The 25,806-nt window shown below is 50.6% G+C and overlaps 2 protein-coding genes across 8 annotated transcripts in view; one reads left to right on the plus strand and one right to left on the minus strand.

Moving 5' to 3' along the window:
• Positions 1 to 5,904, minus strand: part of Tbc1d16 (TBC1 domain family member 16) — an 85,621-nt gene extending 79,717 nt beyond the window's left edge. For all 5 annotated transcript variants that reach the window (XM_035447719.1, XM_035447718.1, XM_035447717.1 and 2 more), the window contains exon 1: positions 5,795 to 5,904. The gene's annotated coding sequence lies outside the window, so the exon portion shown is untranslated. The remainder of the gene's footprint in view (positions 1 to 5,794) is intronic.
• A 56-nt stretch (positions 5,905 to 5,960) lies between these two features.
• Ccdc40 (coiled-coil domain containing 40) overlaps positions 5,961 to 25,806 on the plus strand; it is a 44,736-nt gene continuing 24,890 nt past the window's right edge. The window contains exons 1-9 of one of the 3 annotated variants that reach the window (XM_027425491.2): positions 5,961 to 6,630; positions 9,032 to 9,107; positions 9,896 to 10,585; positions 15,716 to 15,860; positions 18,348 to 18,511; positions 19,716 to 19,799; positions 19,882 to 20,101; positions 25,114 to 25,271; positions 25,388 to 25,510. In XM_027425491.2, coding sequence (XP_027281292.1) covers positions 6,602 to 6,630; positions 9,032 to 9,107; positions 9,896 to 10,585; positions 15,716 to 15,860; positions 18,348 to 18,511; positions 19,716 to 19,799; positions 19,882 to 20,101; positions 25,114 to 25,271; positions 25,388 to 25,510 — 1,689 coding nt within the window. In that variant the 5' untranslated portion in view covers positions 5,961 to 6,601. The remainder of the gene's footprint in view (positions 6,631 to 9,031; positions 9,108 to 9,895; positions 10,586 to 15,715; positions 15,861 to 18,347; positions 18,512 to 19,715; positions 19,800 to 19,881; positions 20,102 to 25,113; positions 25,272 to 25,387; positions 25,511 to 25,806) is intronic. The other 2 variants (XM_027425493.2, XM_027425492.2) reach the window with 2 other exon arrangements.

Genomic DNA, 25,806 nt, shown 5'->3' on the forward strand with positions numbered 1-25,806 from the left:
TGGCAGAGACATACACTTGCAGCCCACAGACCCCCTACAGGATCCCACAGGATTCCCCCTGTGAGGACAAGATAACTAGCTGACGTGTCCCAATGGAAGAACTGAGGTTTAGTGGTTAACCTTACTGCTGGAGCCCAGACCATTTGCACGAGGAAAAGTTCCTTTGATACTGGCGTGCCAGTCAGCAAAGCAGGACTGGAAGGACGCAGAGCCCCTGGAGCTGCCACCATCCTCTTCCAAACTACCCAGCTGTCATGAGACAGTCTCTCCCTGGAAAACTCTAAAGCCTGGGCTCCACAGAGAAATGGTCTGTTTTCATGTCCCTGGACCCCAAATATAAACATCCTTTTTCTCCCCCAGAAAAAGCAAAATTGGGCCAGAAAGAGAAAGGAAACTTGGTGATGTGCCAAGCTCTAAGACAGAGGAAGACCAAGCCCAAGGTGGCAAGATGCAAAGCTAGCCAGGGAGTCCACGAGCAGCACAGACCAGGCTAGCCAGGGAGTTCACGAGCAGCACAGACCAGGCTAGCCAGGGAGTCCACGAGCAGCGCAGACCAGGCTAGCCAGGGAGTCCACAAGCAGCACAGACCAGGCTAGCCAGGGAGGAGTCTACGAGCAGCACAGACCAGGCTAGCCAGGGAGGAGTCTACCAGCAGCACAGACCAGGCTAGCCAGGGAGTCCACGAGCAGCACAGACCAGGCTAGCCAGGGAGTCCATGAGCAGCACAGACCAGGCTAGCCTCAGAATCCACAAGCAATGCAGAGCAGGCTAGACAGGGAGACCATGAGCAACACAGATCAGGTTAGCCCTGTGTGACTGCTGATTTGCACCTATATATGGCACTCTCACTGTCTGTGCTAAGGAACCACAAAACAAGATTCAAGTCAAGAAAAAAATCACGTTGATGACAATCCAAAAAGCAACCCCACTGATACAGCTTAGAGAAAGTTGCTTAGTTACAAAAAGTGAATTTGTGAGGGTTGGAAAGATTGCTCAGTCAATAAAGGGTCTACCCCACGAGCCTCAGGACCTGAGCTCGATCCCCAGCACCCATGAAAAAGCCGGGACACACTTGTAATCCCAGTGCTAGGGTGGTGGAGATGGGAAAATCCCCACAGCTTCTGAGACAACACAAGGCGGATGGTTCCTGAAGCTGGCCTCTGGCCCCACATACATGTATACACATACGAAAATACACCTGCACACACACACACACACACACACACACACACACACACACATGTGGACACACACATACACCTACACACATACACACACAAACACATGTATACACATACGAAAATACACCTACACACACACACACACAAACACATGTGGACACACACATACACCTACACACACATACATCTGCACACATGTGGACACATACATACACCTACACACACATACACCTGCATGCATGCGAACAATTACATACACATACACACACACACACATCAAACATATACACTCCATATACACCTATCCATAAACACAATACCCACAAATACCTCCAAATACCTCTCCCCCTACCCCCCCCTCTCTCTCTCTCTCTCTCTCTCATACACACACACACACACACACACACCACATACACTCCATACACATACCACGTAAATGCACAGAAGCTAAGCAAATGTTTTAGGTGTGGTAGCTTGTGGGCCCATTTCTGGATTGTCAGGAAAGCCTAGCTCTATGCTTTTTCTGCCCCTCTTCTAAGTATGTTCTCCCTAGCACTTTGGGCACATCTCTCAGCATTTTGGGCTTGCTTATATTTTCTCCGGCGTTCAGCTGCTTGTCAGCCATGTGCCTCATTACTGCGCTGGCTTACATGGTGTGGTCTTTTCCTTTCTTTCCTCTATTCTCCTATGGTAGCAGTTTGCCTGCCCTGGGGTTTTCCTCTAAAACTCTGATAAAAGTGTAGTTATGTATCCAAAAGGTAATTTTTAAAAATTAACCATCAGGTCAATGGATGGTGGTCTTCAGGTACCCTCATCTGAAGTGAATGGAAAAAATTCCCAGCATCCTCTCTTAATAATTGTGGGTGTGTCTGCTAAGGTGTGCTCTGCAGACTCAGGCTTGTTTCCTCTGTATGTAATGTCTCAGCTACATCAATATCCTACAGCTGCAATCAAACGACGTAGACCATGACAGACATCAATAAAATCAGCTTTGCCTGCTACGAGCCCCTGGGGTTCAGCAGTGCCCCTCCCCTGAACCCTAAGCTTATTACAGGAGAGGAATCCAGCCTGTGAAAGACAAAAAAACTTGGCAGTCACAGAGATGGGTAAACTAGAATCTTAGCAGGGAATTGTGTTGCCAGGTAACCTGACTAACCCTGCTCCCCAGAAGAACCTGAGGGAGCCCCGTCCCCACCAAGTTACAAAGACTGGAGTGTAGCCAGATGTCAGCTACCTGTAGGACTGGGCAGGAGGACCACAAGCTGAAGGCCTGCGATGACTACAGGGTGAGTGCAAGGGTAGCCTTTACAAATTCACAAGGGATCAGAGGCAGAGCACTTGCCCCACATGTGTGAGGCCTTCAGTCCAACCCCCAGTACCACAAAAGACAAAGGGAGTAAACAGGGCCAGATGCTGGTACAGATCAATTTTTCTACCCAATAAACCACCCACACAAGGGATCAAACAGAAAAGAGGTGTGGGTGTGAGTGTGTGTATGTGTGTACATGTGTGTATGTGTGTGCATATGTGTATTGTGTGGTGTGTGTATGTGTGTATATGTGTGTGCCTGAGTGTACAAGAGTGTGTGTGCGCCTGTGTGCATATGTGTATGTGTGTGTGTGTGTGTACATATGTGTATGTGTGTGTGCATATGTGTATATGGATTGTGTGCGTGCATGTGCATGTGCGCGCGTGTGGGCTGCTCTCAGCCTTGGTCGCAGAAGCTCCAGTGGGCAGCAGTCGGTGTAGTCTCATAAGGAACTTGCTGTGAGGGAGCCCAGAGCTCAGCCCTAAAGGGGACATCTTAACCCCACCCCACCCCCACTCTGCACTGAGGCTCAGGGAACACTGCACAAGAGGAGGCTGGAAGAGCATAAGAGCCAGAGGGGGGAGGGGAACACTGAAATGGTGAGTTTCGGACATGGCATGGAGGCAGCTGTGGTTACCTGCATAAGACCTGCACAGGACGGAGCCATTCACCCTTCTGGCATGGGTGAGGAGCTCCCCGAGGCCCACCCTTTACTGAGGAGCAGCTGCTGGGGGAGAGCTCATCTTTGAGTGTGTGGGTACTGATGGTTTCCCATGCTGCAGTGGGTGGTCCCACACACACGGACACATGGGCAGCACTAATTAGATCCGGTGGATTATCAAAGAAGAAAAGGAAAGAAAGATTGTTAGGGTACGTGTTGGAGAGAGGGATAAAGGGCGAGTCAGAGAAGGGAAATGGGGAGTGTGCGTGTATGGAATCCTCAAATAATAAAAACACTGGGGAAAAAAATCAGCATTTCAAACTCATGTTGTTAAATGTGCAGTGACAGAATAATGATAAAGACGATCATTTAAAATGTGAGCAAACCAGGATGGTAGCACATATCTGTAATCCCAGCACTTAAGATGCTGAGGCAGGAGGATTACCATGAGCTCCAGACCAGCCTAAGATGCAGAATGAGATCATGTCCCAACAAAAAAGTTACTTACCATATGCCAGGTGGGGTACTTCGGCTTTGGAGAGGACCTATGGACCAGAGACTAGTGTATAGCTGAACTCAGGTCGCTTTTTTGGAGGCCATGTGAGTTTTGTTTTGTTTTTGTTTTGTTTTGGCTTGATTTGATTGAGACAGAACTTTATTATGTACTCCAGGATGGCCTGGGACTCACTATACAGTCCAGGCTGGCCTTAAACTCACAGAAATCCTCCTGCCTCACCTTCTCAAGCACTAGAATTGCAGTACTGAGTCACCACGTGCAAAGTAGAAACCATGATTTTTATCACTGCACCTTGTCACTAAGAATTGGAGGACAGAGAGCCAGGCAGTAGCAGGCAAGTTCTGTCAGCCCAAAGGCGATCCTCTCAAGACAAGCACCAGAGCAAAGGTGCTCTTCACACAACATGGTGAACTGATCCTAGCTGGCAAGATTGCCATGGATGCACCTCCCCCCCCCCTTCCTTCCATTAATGAATCGCTGGCAGAGCATTATGTGCCTGTGAAGAGCAAGGCCAGCCACTACAGGGAGAGAGAGGCACAGGTGGGATACCCTGCACCCAGGTCTGTGCTGGGTCACTCCTAGTTGCACAGACTTGAAGGATATATCATGTCTCAGTGTGACGGGTACACATGTCAGTGAGACGGTTCTGTGGATGAGGGTAATGGCCACCAAACCTGACAACCTAAGTTTGATTCCCCCAGAGACTCACCGGTGGAAGGCCGGGACTGACTCCCACAAGTTGTCCTCTGAGCTCCACATACACACCACAGAGGCACACATGAGTACACATACACTCACACAATAAATATTTATAATAAAAATGTTTTAAAAATTATAAACCACAGCCCTTTCACGAACCTGTTTTGTGGACTATGAAAAGCCACAAGTTAGATAACCAGGTGTTATCTAATCATAGCTGCCGCAAGAGCAAACAATTCCCAGGGAGGAACTTCCCAGCTACACTCTGAGACTCTACTTACCAGTAAGCCGGAAAAAAAAAATAAAGCAGTAAGTATTCTCAGCCCAAGAGAGTCATGCCCAACAGCCAGCTGGGAAGCAACTCAGGTCAATTCGGAATGATAGTCAGTGCCTTCTCTGCAAAGTTCTCTCACCATTAAATTAAATGTTCGCTATCAACGGTAACATCAACCTTCCTAACGAGAGCTTTCTAAGGCTTGCATACAGTTTCTTTTAAATTCTTTAATCAGTGAGATTAGAGCCGGAGCCCCTACTCCCCGGGTCTTTGCACCCAAGCTCTCACCAATATGCTTGGCAATCAGGACATTCCCCCTCTCTTTCCTGGTAAAGGAACTCGACAGAGGCCATGAAACAAACTTTAACGGAAGAAAGAGATGTTTTTCTATTCTTCTATTTTTGAACGTAATCTGAACTAGATTGTGGCTAACATATGACACTGACTTCCGAGGAACAGGCTTTTACTTTTCACCGCGCGTTCGTTCTGGCAGGGTTCCGTGGGTTATTTTTAGCGGTCTTAAATTGTCCTTTTTTTTTTCTACTATCCCATTTTTTTTCTTTCTTTTGAAGGAAGAACAGAGAGGGGGAGGGAGGGAGGGAGGGAGAGAGAGAGAGAGAGAGAGAGAGAGAGAGAGAGAGAGAGAGAGAGAGAGAGCGAGAGCTAAAAAGAAGTGAGGACTCTGAGTTGGGGTTCTTAAATAGCCCAGACCATTCCCCATACTGCCCCAACGCTAAGAGCTCGCACGTCCCCAGGAGGGCATGATACACACTATGGGGGCTCTGTCAGCCAGTACGGAACCCCACAAGTTCTTCGCATGCTCAGACCAGCCAGCCAGACAAAGACCGCAAGTGCCCCGGCGGACGGTTCTAGACAGGCGGGGACCGAGTCTCCTCCAGTTGGGCCCACTTCCAAAGCAGGGAGTTTCATCTACCGAGGATGGAGTCCCCAGGGCGCCCCCGGCGAGATCCGGGTCCCTCCGCATCGCCCCCGCCCTGCGCCCAGCGCCGATCCTGCGAGCCCCTCCCGGGCCCCCGCGCTGCAGGCCCGCGTCCCGCGCGTCCAGACTCCAGCGCACCCAGGGACCGCCACGCCGTTCCGAGTGGACCCCGAAACGCCCCGCCCGCGTTCCCAGACGAACCCTGATACCCACCCGGGTCCCGCCGCGGAGGCTGGACTCGCGCCGGCTCCAGGAGCCACCGCCGCCGCCGCCACTGCCACCGCCGCCGCTAGCGAGGCGCGGCGGGGAGGGGAGGTGGAGAGGCTCGGCCCTCGCTCCGCCCCCGCTCCGCCCCAGGGCCCGCCCAGGCCCACGCAGCCCGGAGCGCCGCGCCCAGTCTCCAACCCCCGGGAGCCCCGCGCAGCGGACGGCCCCGGCTCAGGGTTCCCTGCTGTCTGCACCTGCTGCTCACGCTGCGCGCCGGGTACCCAAGACGCCGCCCTGAACTGGAGCCCTGCGCCCTCGGCCCGAGAGGCAGGGCCTTCCAGTGCCGGCGTAGGCGCTCACCCCCCTGCGTTCCTATTTCTCTAATTTGGGGTAAGAAGGAACGACGCCCACCATAGGACACTGAGCCTCCCTCCTCTGCCAACGACCCCTTGAAAGGTCCCCGTGGTCAGGGTTCCTGAGTGCTCCAAGGCTGGAGGTGCAAGAGCCAGAGCAGGCGAGCTTCGGGACCCAGCATCCCCACCCTGCATGCCACCCTCGGAGCCCCTGACCATCATCGGGTTCGAAGGTGCTCAGTTGAATGCACGTTAGCTCTGTCGTCACTCCACAGAAACCAAGTCGGTCCGTGAAAGGCTCGAACACATGGCGATGGACAAAACACACATTTGTGCGTTACTGCGTTTGCATGATGCTTCTGTGAGAACTGCAGGACGCAGCCAGGCCCCGCCTCCTGCGGTCTTTGAGCGCGTGGTCCAGACCTCGCCGGATGTTGATGGCGTCGCCTAGCAACGAGAGATGGCGGAGCCGAAGGACCAGGCTGACGGGTAAGCCTGGCCAAAGGAATAATGGACCCACCAGATGCTTTTCCCTGGCTTCCTGCACGCAGGTGCCCCCACCCCACGCGCCTTCCCCTTCATTTCCGTACCCCTTCCCATTCTCCTCACCACTTTCTGGACCTGTACGACCCTCTCCGGCCCCACCCTCCGCCCATGTCCCTTCTCTCTTTCACCTCCTGTCCTTTGTCCTTCCCTAGCCCCCCACCCCCGCCCATTCCCTACTCCTAGTCTCTGCTGCTCCTGGACTACAGATTTGCATGCACTGCGGTAACCATGGCAACCACCGTGCTTGGTAAACCAGGCTGCAAAGTAGGGCATGGATAAGATGCTGCCCTGTGTTGCAGGAGTTGGGAGGACGGGGGGGGGGGGGGGCGGGGGGGAGAGCACTCAGATAGGGATTGGGCCAGGCCCATGCCTCCCTCCTTCAAAAATGGATCCCCCTGTCGTGGGCTTGAGGGATAAGCCGATCGCCAGCCCTGAGTGCACCTCAAAATACTGCTGCCTACTCTCTTTTAGGCTTTGTGCAAAACAGAAGCGAGTTTAAATAATTCTATTTTCTTAGACACTTCTGGGTTTTTTCATATTTTGAAAGGTTTAAGTCTCTGCGTACCCCCTTGGAATCACATCCAGATTATATCACATGATAAAGCTAAATATGAAACAATAGGTGTAGAATGAGCTCCACTTTGGGGAATAATTTAAATGCAAAGATTCTGAACAAAGGCAGGTGCACCATAATTGCCTGTCACAGTGACTGCCATGGGCAGCAGAGGGGGAAATAGCAGTCCTTTTTCATTGTCTGTGAAGCACGTGTCAATATTAGTTAGACTTTTTAAAAAAAAGTTAGCTTAGTCTGCGTCTTAAATATTGCACTGGCGTATTTGTGAAAGGGTGTGTGTGTGAGTTTGTGTGTGAATGTGTGAGAGTGTGTGTGTGTGAGTGTGTGTGAGGGTGTGTGTGTGTGAGTGTGTGTATGTGTGTGACTGAGTGTGTATGTGTGTGAGTATGTGTGTGAAGATGTGTGTATATGTGTGTATATGTGTGTGAGTGTGTGTGTGTGAGTGTGTGTGTGTGAGTGTGTTTGAGGGTGTGTGCGAGTGAGTGTGTGTATGTGTGTGACTGAGTGTGTATGTGTGTGAGTATGTGTGTGAAGAATTGTGTATATGTGTGTATATGTGTGTGAGTGTGTATGTGTGTGAGTGTGTGTGTGTGTGAGTGTGTGTGTGTGTGAATGTGTGAGAGTGTGTGTGTGAGTGAATGTGTGTATATGTGTGAGTGTGTGTGTGTGAGTGTGTGTGAGGGTGTGTGCGAGTGAGTGTGTGTATGTGTGTGACTGAGTGTGTATGTGTGTGAGTATGTGTGTGAAGAATTGTGTATATGTGTGTATATGTGTGTGAGTGTGTATGTGTGTGAGTGTGTGTGTGTGTGAGTGTGTGTGTGTGTGAATGTGTGAGAGTGTGTGTGTGAGTGAATGTGTGTATATGTGTGAGTGTGTGTGTGTGAGTGTGTGTGAGGGTGTGTGCGAGTGAGTGTGTGTATGTGTGTGACTGAGTGTGTATGTGTGTGAGTATGTGTGTGAAGATGTGTGTATATGTGTGTGAGTGTGTGAGTGTGTGTGAGTGTGTGTGTGTGTGTGTGTGAGTGTGTGAAGATGTGTGTATGTGTGTGTGTGAGTGTGTGTGTATATGTGTGTGGAGTGTGTGTGTGTGTGTGAGTGTGTGTGTGTGTGAGTGTATATGTGTGTGAGTATGTGTGTATATGTGTGTATATGTGTGTGAGTGTGTGTGTGTGTGTGTGTGAGTGTGTGTGAGTGTGTGTGTGTGTGTGAGTGTGTGTGTGTGAGTGTGTGTGTGAGTGTGTGTGTGTGCAGAAGCTGGAGGAGAAAGTTGGGTGTCATCCTTCATTGCTCTCCACCATACCCACTTGAAGCAGGGTCTCTTGCTGAACCTGGAAGCAGTCTAGTGACCAGCAAGCCCCAGTGATCGTCCTCAAGCAACTGTACCTGATTTTATGTGACACTGGGGGTCCAGACTACAGTCCTTAATTAAATTTTTGAAAAGCCAAAATATTTTGCATGCAAATCATGCAAATGTTGAGAAGCTGAGTCGGAGTCTTGGGTGTTACCCTCTCTCTTGAGACTTTCTCTGCCCTACCCCAGAATAGCTCCAGTAGCTTTTCTGGGTTGCCCTCACATGCTGTTTCTTTAAAGTTTCAATAACTGTGTTTACATCCATTTTCATACCAAACCATGTCCCCTGGCAAGCATGAGTTCATGATGGGAGAGTTTTGGCTGGCAGCAGGGTGGAAAAGTGTCGTTACACCAATGAGCAGCAGGTATGTATGCAGCTTACATGACAGGCCGTGAGCTAGTGTTTCCTGTCTATAAAAGCAGGTCACACCTGGACGGTGAGCAAGCTTCTGCAGAGGAGGAGAAGGAACAGCAGCAGCATGCTGAAGGCCGTGAGGTAACTTCCATCTGGAGGGTTCATCTACGCTCCTGTTTGCTAGGAGACACATAGACAGGATGGCCAGGGTCCATGGTGCCATGATCACTTACTCTGACAAACTCAGTCCAGGTGCAGAGAAACTTCTCTTTTTCCCACCATGTCCTCGTTGTCAAACACTCTGACCAAAAGCAACTCAGAGGAGGAAGGGATTTATTTGGCTCACACTTCCTGGTCATGGCTCATTACTGAGCTAAGTCAGAGGCCTGCTTGCTATTCCTTATTCCACACAGTGTTCCCTCCAACCTGCAAGCTCACTCACAGCCAGGAAAGTATCGCAAGAACTGTGGAGGAACACTGCTTGTTGGCTTGTTGGCTCAGGTAGCTTTCTATGCAACCCGGGACCATTTACCTGGGGAACGGTGCTGCCTGCTGTGCGCTGGGTCCCTTCATGTCAATTATAATCAAGAGAATCTCGAAGACAGGCTAGTCGGGCACGGTCACTCCCTCAGTTGACACTGCCTTCTCAGATGACTCTAGGCTGTGTCAAGTTGACAAAAACCACTAGGACACACCTCATTCTGGAGTGGTAGCTATCAGTAATGACTTTTAAAACCTTCAGGCTTCCCTGCATTGTCTAGAGTATGCTTGTAGCAGCATGACTGTAGAAACTAGAGAGGTTACATTAAAGTGCAAAACGTAATCTCTTGGAAATGGGGGGGGTGGAGATGTGTCCGCCCCCCCCCGCCACCCTAACATCTCTCACTGTTGCATTTTCTTCCCTGGGATTTCTTGCCACCCTGGAACAGGTGTCGTCACCACCAATGGAAAACAATGGCCAAGAAGTTGATGAGGGTGGAGATGCCACCAAGGGTCCTGAAGAGGACATTAGAGCAGAAAGTGAAGGCAGACTTGAAGGAGACATGGTGGACGACGAGAAAGTCAGGACGGAAGGAATAGCCATCCCTGAAGGGGAAGTGGAATCCAGTGGAGACACTACCCAAGAAACAGAATTGGAATCCATCAGAGAGACTCCCCAAGAAACAGAATTGGAATCCATCAGAGAGTTTCTCCAAGAAACAGAAGTGGAATCCATCGGAAAGTTTGCTCCAAAAATGAGAGAGAGATCCTCTGGAGAGGACACATCAGAACTAGACATGGAACACATGGACTTGGATGCCATTGGGGAGGACATCCTAGATATGCGTTTGGAGTCCATCACTGGAGAGGCCAGCCCTCAAGGGGAAGGGGAGCCCGCTGGGGAAAATGTCCCAGGTGGGAAACTTGACCTTCCTGGGAGAGAAGAGAGGTACACCTTCTCTGAGAGGGATGACTTGTCGGAGAGGATCAGCTCCCCAGAATTAGCCTCCTCAGACGTCAGCTCCTGGGAAATGACTTCAGAGGATATCAATGCTTTTGTATCTGAAGGAACCGGGCTCGACTTTCCTGACACATCCTTGGGCATATATGAGGCCTTACGACGCAGACAGGTCAGCCAGGTGCGTGTCCCTTGGTGTTTGTGCAAGCGCCTTACTGCTCACGAGGTCCTCACCCACCCGATGAGAGGAGCTTAAAGGCACACTACCTCTACCTCAGTCAGGGTTTTCTACCAGAAGCCACTTGGGGAGGAAAGGGTTTATTTGGCTTACACGTCTTGATCATAGTCCACCCTGAAGGGGAGTCAGGGCAGGAGCTCATGACTGGAACAGGCCAAGGAGGAGCCCTGCTTCTAGCTCACTCCTCTTGGCTTGCTCAAGTTGCTTTCTTATAAAATCTAGTGTTGTAGTGCAGTCCACTGTTCTCTGAGAGCTCCCACATCAATCGCTAATTAAGAAAATGTCCCACAAACTTGGCTATAGGCCAACCTGAGAGAAGCATTTTCTCAAGTGGACCCAAACCTTCGAGCACACCCTATTAGGAATTTCTTAGCAAATGTAGGCCAATGCTGAGAGGACCTGAACCTCACATCCAAGCTGCCAAACGCCAGGCTGGGGACATTCTGTAGCCACTATCCATACACGTGCATGCATCCAGGGCTCTGTAGTCTTCCAGAGCAGTGTGGCTCAAAAGAGAAATTAAATTTCTCATTTATCAAAATTCAAATGAATTGGGCATGATGGCACTCACTCATCACCCCAGCCCAGCACCCAGAGAGAATGCTGAGGCAGAGGATCTTGAGCTCCCAGCCAGCCTGGCTCTTAAAAAGACCTCACCTCAAACAAAGAAACAAACAAATCAGATCCATTTACATTTAAATTGTCATCTATTGCTAGTGGCTTATGTGTTGAGATGTTTGTTTGGGGGTTAAATGTAGGGTCTTGAACCTGCTAGGCCAGCACCAAAATTTAAAGCAATTACCAATTTACAGAGGAAGTACAATTTAAAAAAAAAAAAAAAACGTATTTGAGTTTCTTAGGTGCCACAGGTAAGTTTCAAATCTGATATGTCACCTCCAAAAGCTTTCACGTGTGCTTCTCACATGGCATCCTGTGCCTTTTCCTGGGGAGACTCTGACAAATGTCTCCTGGCCCCAGACAGTGAACTAGCAACAGGCCAATGTAATGATTCTGCCAAAGTCCAGTTTGGAGAACCAGTGAGTTTACTGGGGTCACTTAAAGGAGCATGGATGACTCAAAGGCAGCTACATCCCCAGAAGCCCAGTTCAGCATCCCTGGGGCTCGCTGCAGGACTTGTAGGTAGAGCACCCCTCCCAGAGTCTCCTCCCCAAAGCCATGGCTAGTAGTATTACCACCATCACCACCACCATCATTATTATTTTACTGCTCGCACAACCTTTGCAGCAGGGCCTTGTGCGCACTTTCCTAAACTGCTCCTTTTTTTTTTTTTTTTTTTTTTTTTTAAACTTGTGAGTCTCAGAGAGCCTGACTACAGGAGGGGTTTTTTTCAGTTCTGTGGAAACCAGTCCACAGCTGAGAGTTACAGGATAGCTGAGCCCTTAAAGCCTAAACTGGGGCTCCCCTAGCAGGGTGGGAGATTTGGGTTGGGTCCCCAACACCACAGGGGGAAAATCCGGCAATTCTCTCTCCATCATTTCCTGGAAGTTCTCAGGTCTCATTTTGCAGCTTATCAAATGTCTAAGGATGACTCGCAGTGCTGTGTAGCTTCTCTTTAGCTCTCTCCCTGGCCACTCACAGAGTAGGTTTTCCAGCACTACCTCCAAGGAGGCTTGGGTTTGAGTCCCTGGGCAGAGCCACCCAGGTGGTGTGTCCTCGATGCCCCTGAGAGTGGCTTGATTGGCACTAGTGAGAGAAGAAGAAGGGCCGGCCTCCCTCACTGCAAAGCCACTCCTAACCCATCTGCACTTAAAACATTTTATGGGAAGATGTTCTCATTGTTCAGAATATAAAAGTGGAATATTTGGAACTCAGGGGAAAATCACAGCACGATTATTATTATTTATATAGAGTGTCTCATTTTCTGCCCAGCAGTTTGCACCACCGACACGACTTGTCTGTGAGTAACTTCTCAGTTTTGTTTTTCTGGAGACAGGGTCTCTCTGTGTCACCCTGGCTGTCCTGGAACTCAGCAAGCTGATGGTTTTTTAAAAGTTTCTATTTCACTTTGTGTGTGTGTGTGTGTGTGTGTGTGTGTGTGTGTTGATTTTTAAACACCTCACCCTATATACTAATTGTTGTTAAGCCCCCTTGTTCTTTAGAATGGCTTGTTAGAATCCAGTCTTTTTCACGAAGATGATCTGTCCTATGAGAACAAGAGTGTGTGACTCTGTCCCTTACCTGTTCCTTCTCTTTCCTTCCTGATCACGTTGGCCAGCCCTCCAGCGTGAGGCTGCAGGAGCCTGAGATCTATGTCCACCGCTCTCCCTGCCACTCTGGAGGCCCCCGGGGTGGGGGGCAGGGGAGGTTGGCAGATTCTTTTTATTAACATGGGGAGGCTCCTTCTTTCCTACCTTGTTAGGTGCTATGGACTTTGGTTTTATTTACCATGAAATGATCAATTTGAATTTTATCACTTTTTTTGTGTGTGTCTACTGAGATAACTGTATGAGGTTTGTTTGTTTGTTTGTTTGTTTTTCTAGTTTGCTGATTTGGTAGGTTTCTTTTCTGTTTATTTGTGTGTGTGGCATGTGTGCACAGGCACGGGGCAGCCAACGGTTGATGTCAATCAAGTGTGTTCCATTATAATTCTCCATCTATGTTGTTATGTATTTAGTGAGACTGGGTCTCACTATGTAGTCCTGGCTGGCCTCAAACTCATCCACCTTATTACTTATTTTTAATTTCTATTTAAAATTTTATTTTACAGTTTTAAATATTTTAGATCTATAAAATTTTTATTTTAAAATTCTATTTATTCACTTTTATGTGTATGGGTGTTGTATGTCTGTGCGCCACACGCTTGCCTGCTTCCTGTGGAGGCCAGCATCAGACACTTCTGCCAAAGCACCATGTCTATTAACAGAAAACCAGTTCAGAGAGCAAGATCTGTGCACAGCAGTGATCGCTGGCCTGGGGTGTCACTTTCCCTAGGTCCCTCCACACTCTGGGCACAGACATGTGGAGATGTACCGTTTTTGGCTGTGTTTACAGGCACACACACATCTATACAAGTGTACATCAGTGTCATCACTTACGGGAGCCTCCCCTGACCTCAGTGCTGAGAGGCCTGGCCCTGTCCGATGACTGCAGTCAGTGTGTGACCAACCTCCCGCAAACCGTCTCCACCCCTTCAGCCTCTCTCCTTGGCCCAGTCCCACCTGGTGTGAATTGCTCAGGACGCAGAGAGCCAGGGGAGAAGGATGGAACACTTTTTGCTGCATCCACCCAGGCTGTGTACAGCGCTATCCCCTGATGCAGTGTCTGTGCCACCTTGTGGAGGTGGGAGCCCTTGTTGACTCCACTGTGCAGACGAAGCAACTGAAAGATGGGCTAGAGAGATATCTCAGTGGTTAGAACACTGGCCGCTCTCACAGCAAGGACCCTGGTTCAATTCCCAGCATGCACACAGTGGCTCACAGCCACCTTTAATTCCAGTTCCGGGAGGATCTGATGGCCTCTTCTGGCCACCATGGGCACTGCACACGTGTATGTATGAACACCCAAACACATTTTTTTAAATTTATTTATTTATTATGTATGGAGTATTCTGTCTGCATGTCTGCCTGCAGGCCAGAAGAGGGCACCAGATCTCATAACGGATGGTTGTGAACCACCATGTGGTTACTGGGAATTGAACTCAGGACCTCTGGAAGAACGGGCAGTGCTCTTAACCCCCAAGCCATCTCTCCAGCCCCCCCCAAACACATTTTTTAATCCTTATTAAAAAAGAAACTGAGAGGTAAAAGTGGCTTCCTTGTCCAGGGCCTCACCACTGCCGTGGCATATGGTTGCTTTTGCTCTGAAGCCACTGTCCTGAATCGTGAAGCTGTGGGCCTGCCTCCTCCCCCAACCCCATGAAAGCTAAGAGTTCCTAAGTTTGGAGGAAGGGGGTGGGGGTTCCATGTTTGATTAGCCCTTGTCATGCTTTCTGATCAAACCCACTCTTGCAGGCTGCATTGTGGTTCCTTGGTAGAGTGCCTGCCGGGCTACCTGGGTCCAAACACCATCATGGCAAATCAACAAAAGAAAACAAAACCCCCCCAAATTTGTGAATTTGGTGAGGAGGGCAACAGCCGAGCAATGTCCTCACCTTGGTGTGTGTGACAGATGAGCCACTTGCTCTTATCCAATTTCCACCCTTGGGTCTAGTTTCTAGAAAACGGCCGAAATGAAGGTTTCAAAGACAAGAAGACAGATACACCTCCTAGGAGGATCCTACTTCCCTCTGCCTTCTGGCTCTCAGCCTATAGGAATACAGGTAGTGGGAGGAATTGTTGGGGGTCAGTGTATGCAGAGACCCACTGTTAGATTTTCATTAGAAGTCCTTCCTGGAGGCTTTGGCCTCTGTGCCCCCCCATAATGTCCCTTGGGATCCGGGTACCTCAGAACCAACTCACAGAGTCCACTTCAGAGTCTGAAGAGGTAGAGTGGGAACAGGCGTGGGCTGGGACTGAGGCCAAGGGCCTTGAGCCTGCCTCTAGGCGATGCTCACGCTTAGGAGAACCTTTAGCTTCTGTGTGTCTGTTTGGCCACCCCTACTTCATGGGATCCTGGGGCTTTGTTCTTTGTAAACAGAATAGTGAAGCCCTGTCTCACTAGTTTCTGGGCCAGCATTTACTTCAGCAGCCCCAGTAAGGACGACCCATCACAGTAATTGCGGCAGTCCCTTCAAAAGCTAAAAAATAGAACCGAGTCGGGGTGAAAGTGCAGGCCTGTGATTTCAGCACTCAGGAGGTTGAGGCATGAGGCTACATAAGAGACTTTGTCTCAAGGGGCGGGGTGGGGGAGCCAAATGTCTGTATCAAGGGGAGGTGTTCAGATGGAGGAAGAGATGTGATCCCCTGTGAGGCCCCTGCGGGAGCACGGACAGCAGAGGTGTGCTCCTACGAGAAGTGTGCTCAGGACATGCTTTCCTGTCTCTGGCATTTGGGCAGCAGAGCAGAACGTCTGTCCAGGTCCACGAAGAGCCCCACTCAGGAGGAGACACAATTAAACCGACTCCTCCGTAACACAGCGACCCTCACTGATTTGTTTCTCTCCTTCTGTCTGTAGCTGAGACCCCTTGAGGGCCTTACTCAGAGAATCCTTCCTGTGGGGGCACCACATCGCTTCAGGCTGAGCGCCATGGGAAGTCTGGCTTCCTCAGAGATGGATGACTTACTCTCGGACACACAGGAAATTTCTGCACAAGAACCAGGTATGCTGCATCTGCCAGGGTTGTCCTGGCAACGGCTCAGCCAGTCCACCTTCCCTTCTGTGTAGGTGAGGCCACTGGGGCCACACCTGTCACCTCATTTCCCTGAAGCCAAGAAGCCAGTGTCAGGTGTGTGTTCAGCAGATGTGGATGGCTCTATGGGGCCCTTACTGTGACAACCCAGCCAGTCCTCATATCAACCCAGGGAAGTAGCAGCCATTCCCCATTGTGCAGATAAGGACGCTAATGAGGCCCCAGCACCCAGAGCCCTGACCGCCGCCCCCCACTGCCCACTTCCAGCTGCCTCCTGGTCTCTGGAAGTGGAATCCTGGGACAACTCCCATCACATGTCCCTCTGCTGAGTGTGAAGGGCACACCTGTGTCCTCCTCTGACTCTAATATCCTGGCACGGTGTGTGGTGGGGGAGCAGCTGGGGAGACTGCTTAGTCCCTAGAATGCAAACGCGCACGCTTGGTTCAGCTCACAAGGCCGCACATTATCTACGAGTGACGTGAAAACAAGGCAGGTCTAGCTTAGTTTTAAAAAAAAAATGCAGGGCCAAGAGCCAGGGATGCAGCCCAGTGGTGGGACTCACTTGTCACACACACACAAGGAAGGCCCTGGTCCACAAAAATGGACATGGTGCTTCACCCTGTAGTCCCACTATGTGCAAGCTGAAGCAGGGGGATCCATGAACCACTGAGCCCCGGGTAAGCCTCTGCAACAGAGCCAGGAGAGTCTCAGGTACATGGCTGCAGAGGAGGCAAGATGGTGTGGATACTATCAGTCCACACTGCTGCCGTCACTGTCACTGTGGGATGGCTGCATGAAGGGCAGCCCCGGGAGGACTGTCACACACACACCAGGGTTGCAGTTCCTAATGGTACAGAATGACCGTTTCTACCAGGCATGTGGCTAGTTTTCCTAAGTGATGCAGTTGTCTGCCAACCGGCCCTGGAGGAGCCCCTTTGCCTCCCAGAGGCACCCAGAAGATTCAGTTTGTTGGGCCAACCCTTGCTCTGAAGCTCACACAACCTCATAGTTTTACCTGAACATCTTTTTTTTTTTTTCAGGGGTGGGGTGGGGTTACTAGATAGGGTTTCTCTGTGGCTTTGGAGACTGTCCTGGAACTCACTCTGTAGACCATGCTGGGCTTGAACTCACAGAGATCCACCTGCCTCTGCCTCCCGAGTGCTGGGATTAAAGGTGTGCGCCACCAACGCCTGGCTCTACCTGAATATTTTGCTGTTGTTGTTTGCTTGTATGGATTGTTTTGTTTGAAACAGGGTGTTGGGGCTGGAGAGATGATGCAGCATTTAAGGGCACACATGGCCCTTCCAGAGGGCCCGAGTTCAATTGCCAGCACCTTCATCAGTCAGCTCACAACCACCTGTAATTCAAGTTCCAGGAGGATCTGACTCCTCTGGTCTCTGTGGGCACCTACACTAATGTACATAAACCCATACACATAATAAAAGGCAATAAATAAAAATCAAAACAGGCTGTCACAGAGCCCGGTATGGCCTCAGACTCCTTATGTGTCTAAGACTGGCCTTGAATTTCTGATCCCCCTGCCTCCAGGCCCCACGTGTTAGGATTACAGGTGTGCACCACCATGCAGGCCTTGACTGTGTATTTTATGTGCTCTATTCAATGGTGATCTGTTGAGTGCCTACTGTGTTCCAGTTACTGCCTTATGCTGGTGATCTGTTGGGTACCTACTGTGTTCTAGCAGGGCACATTAGATAAAAAATCACTCTGCTCAACAGCTGGTATGACAGCCTACGCCTTTAATCTCCATAGTGCTTGAGAGGCAAAAGCAGGCTGATCTCTGTGAGTTCAAGGCTAGCCTGGTCTACAGAATGAGTTCTAGGCCAGCCAGGGCTACATAGGGAGACCCTGTGTCTAAATAAATGATCATACGCAACAGAAGTCAGAACATGGGTCTCTGTGACCTAGCTTATAATTTCATTTCTTTTTCAGTCTTTTTTAATGTTTTGATTTTTTTTAACTTAGGAGTATAAATGTGTCTGTGGGTTAGGGTCTCGTGAGTGTAGACTCATGAAGGCCAGAAGGCATTGGATCCCTTGGAGCTGGAGTTGGAGACAGGTGTCAACTGCCTGACATGGGTGCTGGGAACCAAACCTGTAGCCTCTGGCAGAGCAGCAAGTATTTTTAACCTCAGAGCCATCTCCCCGTGTTCTTTTTTTTTTTTTAACTTGAAAGCCCCGCAGTAGGCTTCCTCCTTCCTCTCCATTCCTCACATGTGAGTTGCTGTCTCTTCCACTGCTAGAATGTGGCCCATGCTGTGGAACATGTTGAGTCATTGATGGTTGGTACCATGGTTAAGCCTGAGAACTTGCCACTGGACGGCTCTCCCCTCTAATTTCCAATACATCCTTCGAGGGTGGGACCCAGATGCTTACTTCCCCAGAATACAACGATCAAGCCTCGGTGACATTTGCTGTCTCTCCCGGATTGTTTTTACAGCGCGTCGCCCGCCTGGCCCCCGGGAAGAAACCCACATACAGTTTCGAGAAGATGTCCAGTCCCTCAGCCCTGAGGAACAGATCCTGATCGAAAGAGAAGCCTCTGAAGGAAGTGACGAAGCAGATGACGACAGTGCCCAACTGGTGGTGCTGGACCCAGACCACGTAAGAAAAAGTCCTCAGGTTTTGCTTTTGGCCGGCGCAGGGGGAAGTCCCCGGGGCCCTTCTCTGCATCCAGCCAACTGCCCAGTGCTGTTTGCCCTCAGGGGCTGGTTGCACATTAGTTAGGCTTTCTGCTTTGTTTCCTGGCTGATTTAGCTCATTTTATGTTCCCTGGCAAACACCATGACCAAAAGCTACCTGAGGAGGAACAGGTTTATTTCTGTCGACAATTATAGTCCAGCATGAAGGGAGGTCAGGGCAGGAACTCAAGGCAGGAACCAGGAGGCAGGGCCTGAGCAGAGGCCATGGAGTGGTGCTCCTTACCGATGCCCCATGTGGCTTGCTCAGTTTTCTTTCTTAAACAGCCCAGAGCCACCTGCCCAGGGGAGGTGCCATCCACTGTGGGCTGGGCCCTCCTGAATCAATCGCTGATCTAGAAAAAGCCCCGCAGACTTCCCTATAGGCCAGCCTAATGGGGATACTTTCCCAATTAAGGTTCCCCCTTCTCAGATGGCTCTCCTTTGTCAAATTGACAAAATAAAAAAATAAAAAAAAAAACCTAACCAGGACACTGCCCCCCCCCCCTTTTTTTCCTTTGTTTTGTTTTTTTGAGGACTGACTGTCCTCTGTGAGGGGTCTGGATACTGTAGGACATGGAGCCAAATCTCTGGCGTCCACCCATTTCTTTGTCCTGACAACCAAAAAAACGCATCCAGACGATGCTGGTTGCTGGAAGAAGGCAAGGGGTCGCGTCACTTAACTGTAACCTGGCAGTCACACCAAGGCACTTGGTCCCAGACTTGCAACAAAGGAGAGAGGCAGATTTGATTTGAGTGACATGTTTGGAGAGCTGCAGTGCTCCAGGAAGCTCAGAGGAAGCACAGGGAAAAATCCTCTGAGCCCCCAATTGACACTGGGGTGACGGCTGCTGCTGGTCAATCTGGACAAACACCCCTCAGCACTTCAGCAGCCCCTCAGCCAAACCTCTGCAGTGTCTGGCATCAGCCATGAGGTGCCCGGAACTGTGGCTTCCACAGGAAGAGCCTGGGCCGGGAAATTATGTGTGTCTGCCCATACCACCCCCACCCACCCACGCTCACCTCCAGAGAGGGGAGGGAGGGACAATGCCAGGCAGCCGCCGGACCTAGGCTGAGCCCCGCTTGAGACGGTGAGCGTAACTGACTGCTTGTGGCTTTCTGTTGCTTAGCCCCTGATGGTCAGATTCCAGGAGGCCCTGAAGAGCTACCTCAACCGGCAGATAGACAAAATGAAGCTAGACATCCAAGAGCTGGTGCGTACGGGTTCTTGTCGTCCTCCCAGCCCGGTGGGCACCCCTGGGTCTGCCTCAACTCTGTCTCTTCCTCTGGTAACAGGATGTGGCCACCAAGCAAAGCCGAGTCCAGAGGCAGGAGCTGGGTGTGAACCTCTACGGGGTCCAGCAGCACCTGGCCCGCCTGCAGATGCTGCTGGAGAAGAGTCATGACCGTCACTCTCTGGCAGCGTGCGAGAGGAGGCAGAGGGAGGAGGAGCTGCAGAACACCCGGGCCCTCTACAACAAGACCTGTGCAACTGCCAACGAGGAGCGAAAGATGTGTAAGGCGTCTGTGTGTCCCACGGACCCCGAGAACCTAGGGCCATGCCGCCCACGGCTATCTCCCTAAGTGTGTGTCCACATGTTGCTGAAGATACCAACAAAGCAATTGCATGTCTAGGAGGGGCTCCCATCTTTTTTTTTTTTTTTTTTTTAGGAAAGGAGGGCCCAGCAGTGCCAGAAAAGCCTCCTCACTAGGTAGAGCAGCAAAGGCTGAGACTGGCAGGGGTCAGGTGTAGAGACTCCGAACCAGAAGTGTGCAGGGGCTGTGGCGGTCCCAGGGTTGAATCCAGGGGATGCATAGCAGGCTCGTGGAGCTCAGAACTGGGAGAGGCTGTGCCCCTGCACGACAGGGCAGCCATAGGGTCTGAGGGGCAGCTGAGTGGAAAACCAGGTAGCTTAGGAACCATGTGTGGTTGGCAGGGCAGCTGTACATATCATAACAGGGTCCCTACTGAAGGCACACACCACCCTCACCAAGTAGATGACAGAGGGCAGAGTGGACAGTGAGCAGTGGCTCCCTCGCCGGGCACCAGTAGCTTCCCGTCCTTTGTGTATCCTGATGTTTCCAGCTGGTCTTTCTCCACTCTGTTCCTAAAATAAGAGCAAAATGTTTTGAAAGTAAAGGAGAGGAAGCAGGTGCTGGGCCTGGTGTCTCTTCTGGCAAGAAGTATTTTGAGCTCTGAGGAATGTGGGTGGGACTTCTGGGGCTTCCATTTGGATGCTTCTATAACAGAATCCCACGGGGACACTGGCAGTGAACAGCATTTTGTTTGTTTGTTTGTTTGCTTGCTTGCTTGATTTTAGGAGGCAGTGTGTGCCGTGTAGCCCAGGCTGGCCTTAGATTTCTGAAGTAGGGTGACCTTGAACTTCTGAGCGTCCTGCTTCCACCTCCTCGGGGCTGGTTTCATGTGTGCCACTGCACTTGGTGTGTGAGGCACTGGGGAATCAAACCCAGGGCCTCATGCATGCCAGGAACACACTCCACCAACCTTCAGTCACACGATTCTGGAGAACAAGATGTCCAATATGGAGGGACCAGCATATGTCTTGTGATATAGCATCTAATAAGGCTGAAGGGCAGAGACGAGAGAGGACAAGTGGTGGGGGTGGGGGGGGGGTCATGCAGGCTCAAGTCCTTTGGCTCGATACAATAATCCACCATAGCCCAGGTGGAGGTGTGCAACCTGGGCACGTCCCATCTGTCCCCAGCTTCCTGCACTGCTGCACTTGGGATCAGGTTTCCAGCAACTGTATTTCAGGAGGACACCTTCAACCTATAGTGTTTATCAAGAACCTCTCCCTGCTTTCCCCGCTTACCTCCAAATCAAGAGAAAACAACAAAGGCAGAACATGGCATTAAAACTCAAGGCCCCTCTTGCCAATACTGCAGACCCTGGCACATGCTGAAAGCTGGCCTAGCCCTGCTGCAAACCTGCTGTGAGGCCCCATAGCCACGGAGCCAGAAGGAGCATCATGTTGCCAGGCTCCCATCTACCACAGCTCACAGTGTAGACAGGCTTCTCTCCCTCGAAAACCTCCCTGAAGGACTGGACCATTGCTTAATCTTCCCATTGATACAATAGAGGACCAAGTAACACTGACGGGCAGAGCCAGGGAAGCTCTGCGAGAATTCTGCCCACTGTGTTTTTATGACGAGGGACTCTCATCATTCCTATGAGCCAGCCAACAAAAGACAAACACCCCAGGAGATAAGCAGGCTCTCTGGAGAAGGAAAATGGGTCCCTGGAAATTAAACTATGAAACCAACTCATGTTCACTAATACCCGAAGGAATGAAAATTTAGAAGAATAATTGAAACACTGACTCGGTCACTCACCTGGCAAAGACAAGTTGACCTTGGTGTGCTTGGGGAAGAGTGTGAGGGGGAGGAAGGCTGCTTCAGTTGCCACACTGAGGCTGCTGCGTCACCAACAGGCACTTATCTCCCTACAGGACGGTCAGGACTGGGTCCTCCCAGGCCCCTCTCTCCAGTGGGGGATGGAGCATTCTGTCCGTACTCCTGTATGATCATTCCTGTGTCCTGGCCTCCTCTTCAGACAAGCCTAGACCATCATAGTGACCACACTTAATCTTGATAGCCTCTCTAAAGACCTTGTGCTCAAATGAAGCCATGTTTCATGGTGCTGTCAGGTGGCACCTGTCCCCAGGTCAAGTATGTCCTGCCTCCACCCACTGTTTTCACTTCAAGGAAATGAACTCATAAGTGAGGGCTGAAACAGCCAAGCTCACTGAACAGAAACTGCCCCCAAATAAATCACAGGAGAAAAGACAGGAGGGAGGGAGTGGGAACTTGGTGAACCCTGAGCTCCTTCGAGTGGACAGAAGACAGGACAGGGAGGACAGAAGACAAAGACATCACAGGTGGAAAGCTCCCACACTGTTTGGACAGCAGTGACCCCATGGTCCAGTCTGGTCCGAGAAGATCAACACAGGAGGAAAACCGCACCAGGCTCTCTGCAGGCAAATGACTAAAACCCGAAACAAAGAAAAGCACCAGCAGCTAGTGTTGAAAGAGGCCAGAATGTACCGAGGGTACCTCAAGCCAGCTCCAGCCTGCCTCCCTCCTTCCTGGGAAGCCCTACCAGGAGCCAGGGTGTGCTGCAGTGCTATGGGGTTATCCGTGGTTTTTTTTTTTTTAACTCAGTTTTGTTTTTTTATTTTTTTAAGATTTTATTTATTTATTATGTATACAACATTATGCTTCCATGTATATCTGCACACCAGATTTTTTAATGGATGTTTGTGAGCCACCATGCGGTTGCTGGGAATTGAACTCAGGACCTCTGGAAGAGCAGTCGGTGCTCTTAACCTCTGAGCCATCTCTCCAGCCCCCCTCTCCCCGTGTTATGTTCTAAGACTTTCTTTTCTCATGCAGCTTTCTGTGTAGACCCTTCAACATTCAAACAGGCATGTCCCGGCTGCTACACTCATCTGTGTGTTTGCCTGTCCATCTCCTATCTGTCCATTTCTTAAATTTTCTTGTTTTTAAAAGATTTATTTCTATTTTACCAGTATGGGTGGTTTGGTTTGGTTTTGAGACAGGGTCTTACTGTGTAGCCCAGGCTGTCCTGGAACTCACTATGTAGACCTGGATGGCCTCAAGCTAGCGGAAACCTTCCTGCCTCTGCCTCCTACGTGCACTGCGCCTGCCCTGGGTGTCACCTGCATGTGTCACCTGCATGTGTGTGTGCTCCAAGTGTGCACACCTGCTACCCATGGACGTCAGAAAGGGCCTTGGGTCCCCTGGAACTGTAGTCACAGAGAGTTGTGAGCTGCCGTGGTGGTGCTGGGAACTGAACCCAAGTCCTCTGCAAGAGCAGTCAGTGCTCTTAACCACAGATAAATTTTATGTATTTATCAGTGGTTATTTATTGATATATTTTTATAGCCACTGGTATTTACTTATTTGTTTTGCAATATGGGGGTGGGGTGGAGGTGAAAACCAGAGCCATCAACATGCTAAGGAAGTGCTTACCGTTAATCTAGACCCCAGCCAGAGCAAACATCCGTTGACTGAAGTGTAGCTTCCCAAACACATCAGCTTCACCAGTCATCCCAGCCTCACACAGTCCCCAGTGAGTTTTGTTAAGGGAATCCATTGGAACTGTGATTTTGTGCTGCCTCCTGGAGGCCCTGCCCGAGAGGCAGCCCTCCCTCCCCTTGCAGCTGCACTGCCTTGGGTCTTTGTGGGAGGGGCTTCAGCGGAGCTCAGACTGCTGTGCTTGGGGGCCTCGCTGTTAACCAGTAAGAAACCTGTGAGGTGGCCTCGCCCAGCACCAGTCTCTAAACGCACTAGGCGGTGGGCGTGTGATTTGTGGGTGTGGAATGTGTGTATGTAAACATATATACTTTTCTGAGACATGGTCTGACTGTGCTATTCTGGCTGGCCTAGAACTCGTGACCAGCCTCTGCTCAGACTGTAGACCTGCACCACCACGCCTGACTGCTTCTTGTATTCTTGCTCCTTTTCGCCCTCTGATTATATGAGAAATCCTTGTGCAGCAGAGTGGAGGTCTTTGTAGTTTATAGATTGGGGGGTGGGGGGCTGGGAACACAGCTCAGTGAGTGAGGTGCTGTGTGTTAGAGCCCGAGGATCTGAGTCTGGATGCCAGGAGCCCACCTTCGAGGCTGGGCACAGTGCCGTCCACTTGTAATTGTAGTTCTGGGAGGGAGAGACAGGAAGATCCCGAGGGCTGGCTCACCGTCCTGCCCAATCAGGTGGCTCCAGATGCTGTGAGAGACCTTGTTCAACAGTAAGGTAGGGAACTGAAGAGAGGGCTCAGCAGTTAAGAGCACTGGGGGCTCTTGCAGAGAACCCAGATCCAATTCCCAGCACCCATGTGGCGGCTCATAGCCATCTATGAATCCATTTCTAGGAAATCTCGTGTCCTCTTCTGGCCTAGGAGGGCACCAAACATGTAGGTGGTACACACACACACACACACAGAGAGAGAGAGAGAGAGAGAGAGAGAGAGAGAGAGAGAGAGAGAGAGAGAGAGAGAGACATGCAGGCATAGCACCCATACACTTAAAATAAAAAGGAAAAATTAAAAACCAATAAGGTAGAAAGTGATAGGGGAAGACAGCTGGCCTCCATCTCTAGCTTCTACACAAGTGAACATATGGATACACACACACACACACACACACAGACACACACACACACACACACACACACACACACACACACACAGAGTCCTCAGTGTAGGGGTGGAGGCATATGCCTCTAATCCTAGCACTAGGAAGGAGGTGGAGGCAGGAGAACCAGTAGTTTGAGGCTACCCTCGGATATAGAAGAGACTCTCGAAAATCAAAAAGGAAAATCTGTCTCCATCCAGGTGACTTGGTCCCTATGGCCAGGTCCAGGCAGCCAGGGTTACAAGTGTCTCCAGTCCCTCCACAAAGGAAGGTGCAGGGTAGAGTGCTGTCCCAAGGATCCCAAACCCTGGGATAGCACATGGGCAGAGCGTGACAGCCTCCCCCTCCACAGTGGCAGCCCTGCAGGCCGACATGGAGAGCCTGGCCCTGCACCTGTTCTACATGCAAAACATAGACCAGGACGTGCGGGACGACATCCTGGTGATGAAACAGGTGGTGAGGAAGACGGAGATGGAGAAGACGCGAGCTGAGTTAGAGAAGAAAAAGCAGGTAACCCTGTCAGCGGTGCACCGCTCACCACCACAGAAAGCTCTCAGGCTGGCCACCCTGGGGAGGGCTGTCCTCAGCTGCCAACAGCTCCTGACGGCCCCTTTTGTTTTTGTCAGGATCTGTTCGTGGACCAGCTCACTGAAAGGGCCCACCAGCTGGAAGAAAACATCTCCCTGTTTGAGGCTCAGTACTTGTCCCAGAATGAGGACACTCGAGTTCTAAGGAAAGCAGTGAGCGAGGTAAGAACACCCCCGAAGCCAGTGTGGGAGCAGAAGCCCCCTTGTCGCCTATACCTGGCCTGGCAGTCAGCCCAATCAATGCAGAAATTTAGCAGATTATTAAGTAGCTAAGGACTGGATTGTGTGCTCAGTGGTGTCGGAACCCTCGGTGAATCACTTGGAGAAACCCATACCAAGTACTAAAATCAATTCCAGCTGGAATCAGATATTTAAAGAGGGGACACACTGGAGAGGTGGCTCAATGGTTCGGAATGCTGACTGATCTTCCAGAAGAACCTGGGTCCAATTCCCAGCAC

The sequence above is a fragment of the Cricetulus griseus genome, chromosome 7 (assembly GCF_003668045.3).
Source record: "Cricetulus griseus strain 17A/GY chromosome 7, alternate assembly CriGri-PICRH-1.0, whole genome shotgun sequence".
NCBI classification, from domain to species: Eukaryota; Metazoa; Chordata; class Mammalia; order Rodentia; family Cricetidae; genus Cricetulus; species Cricetulus griseus.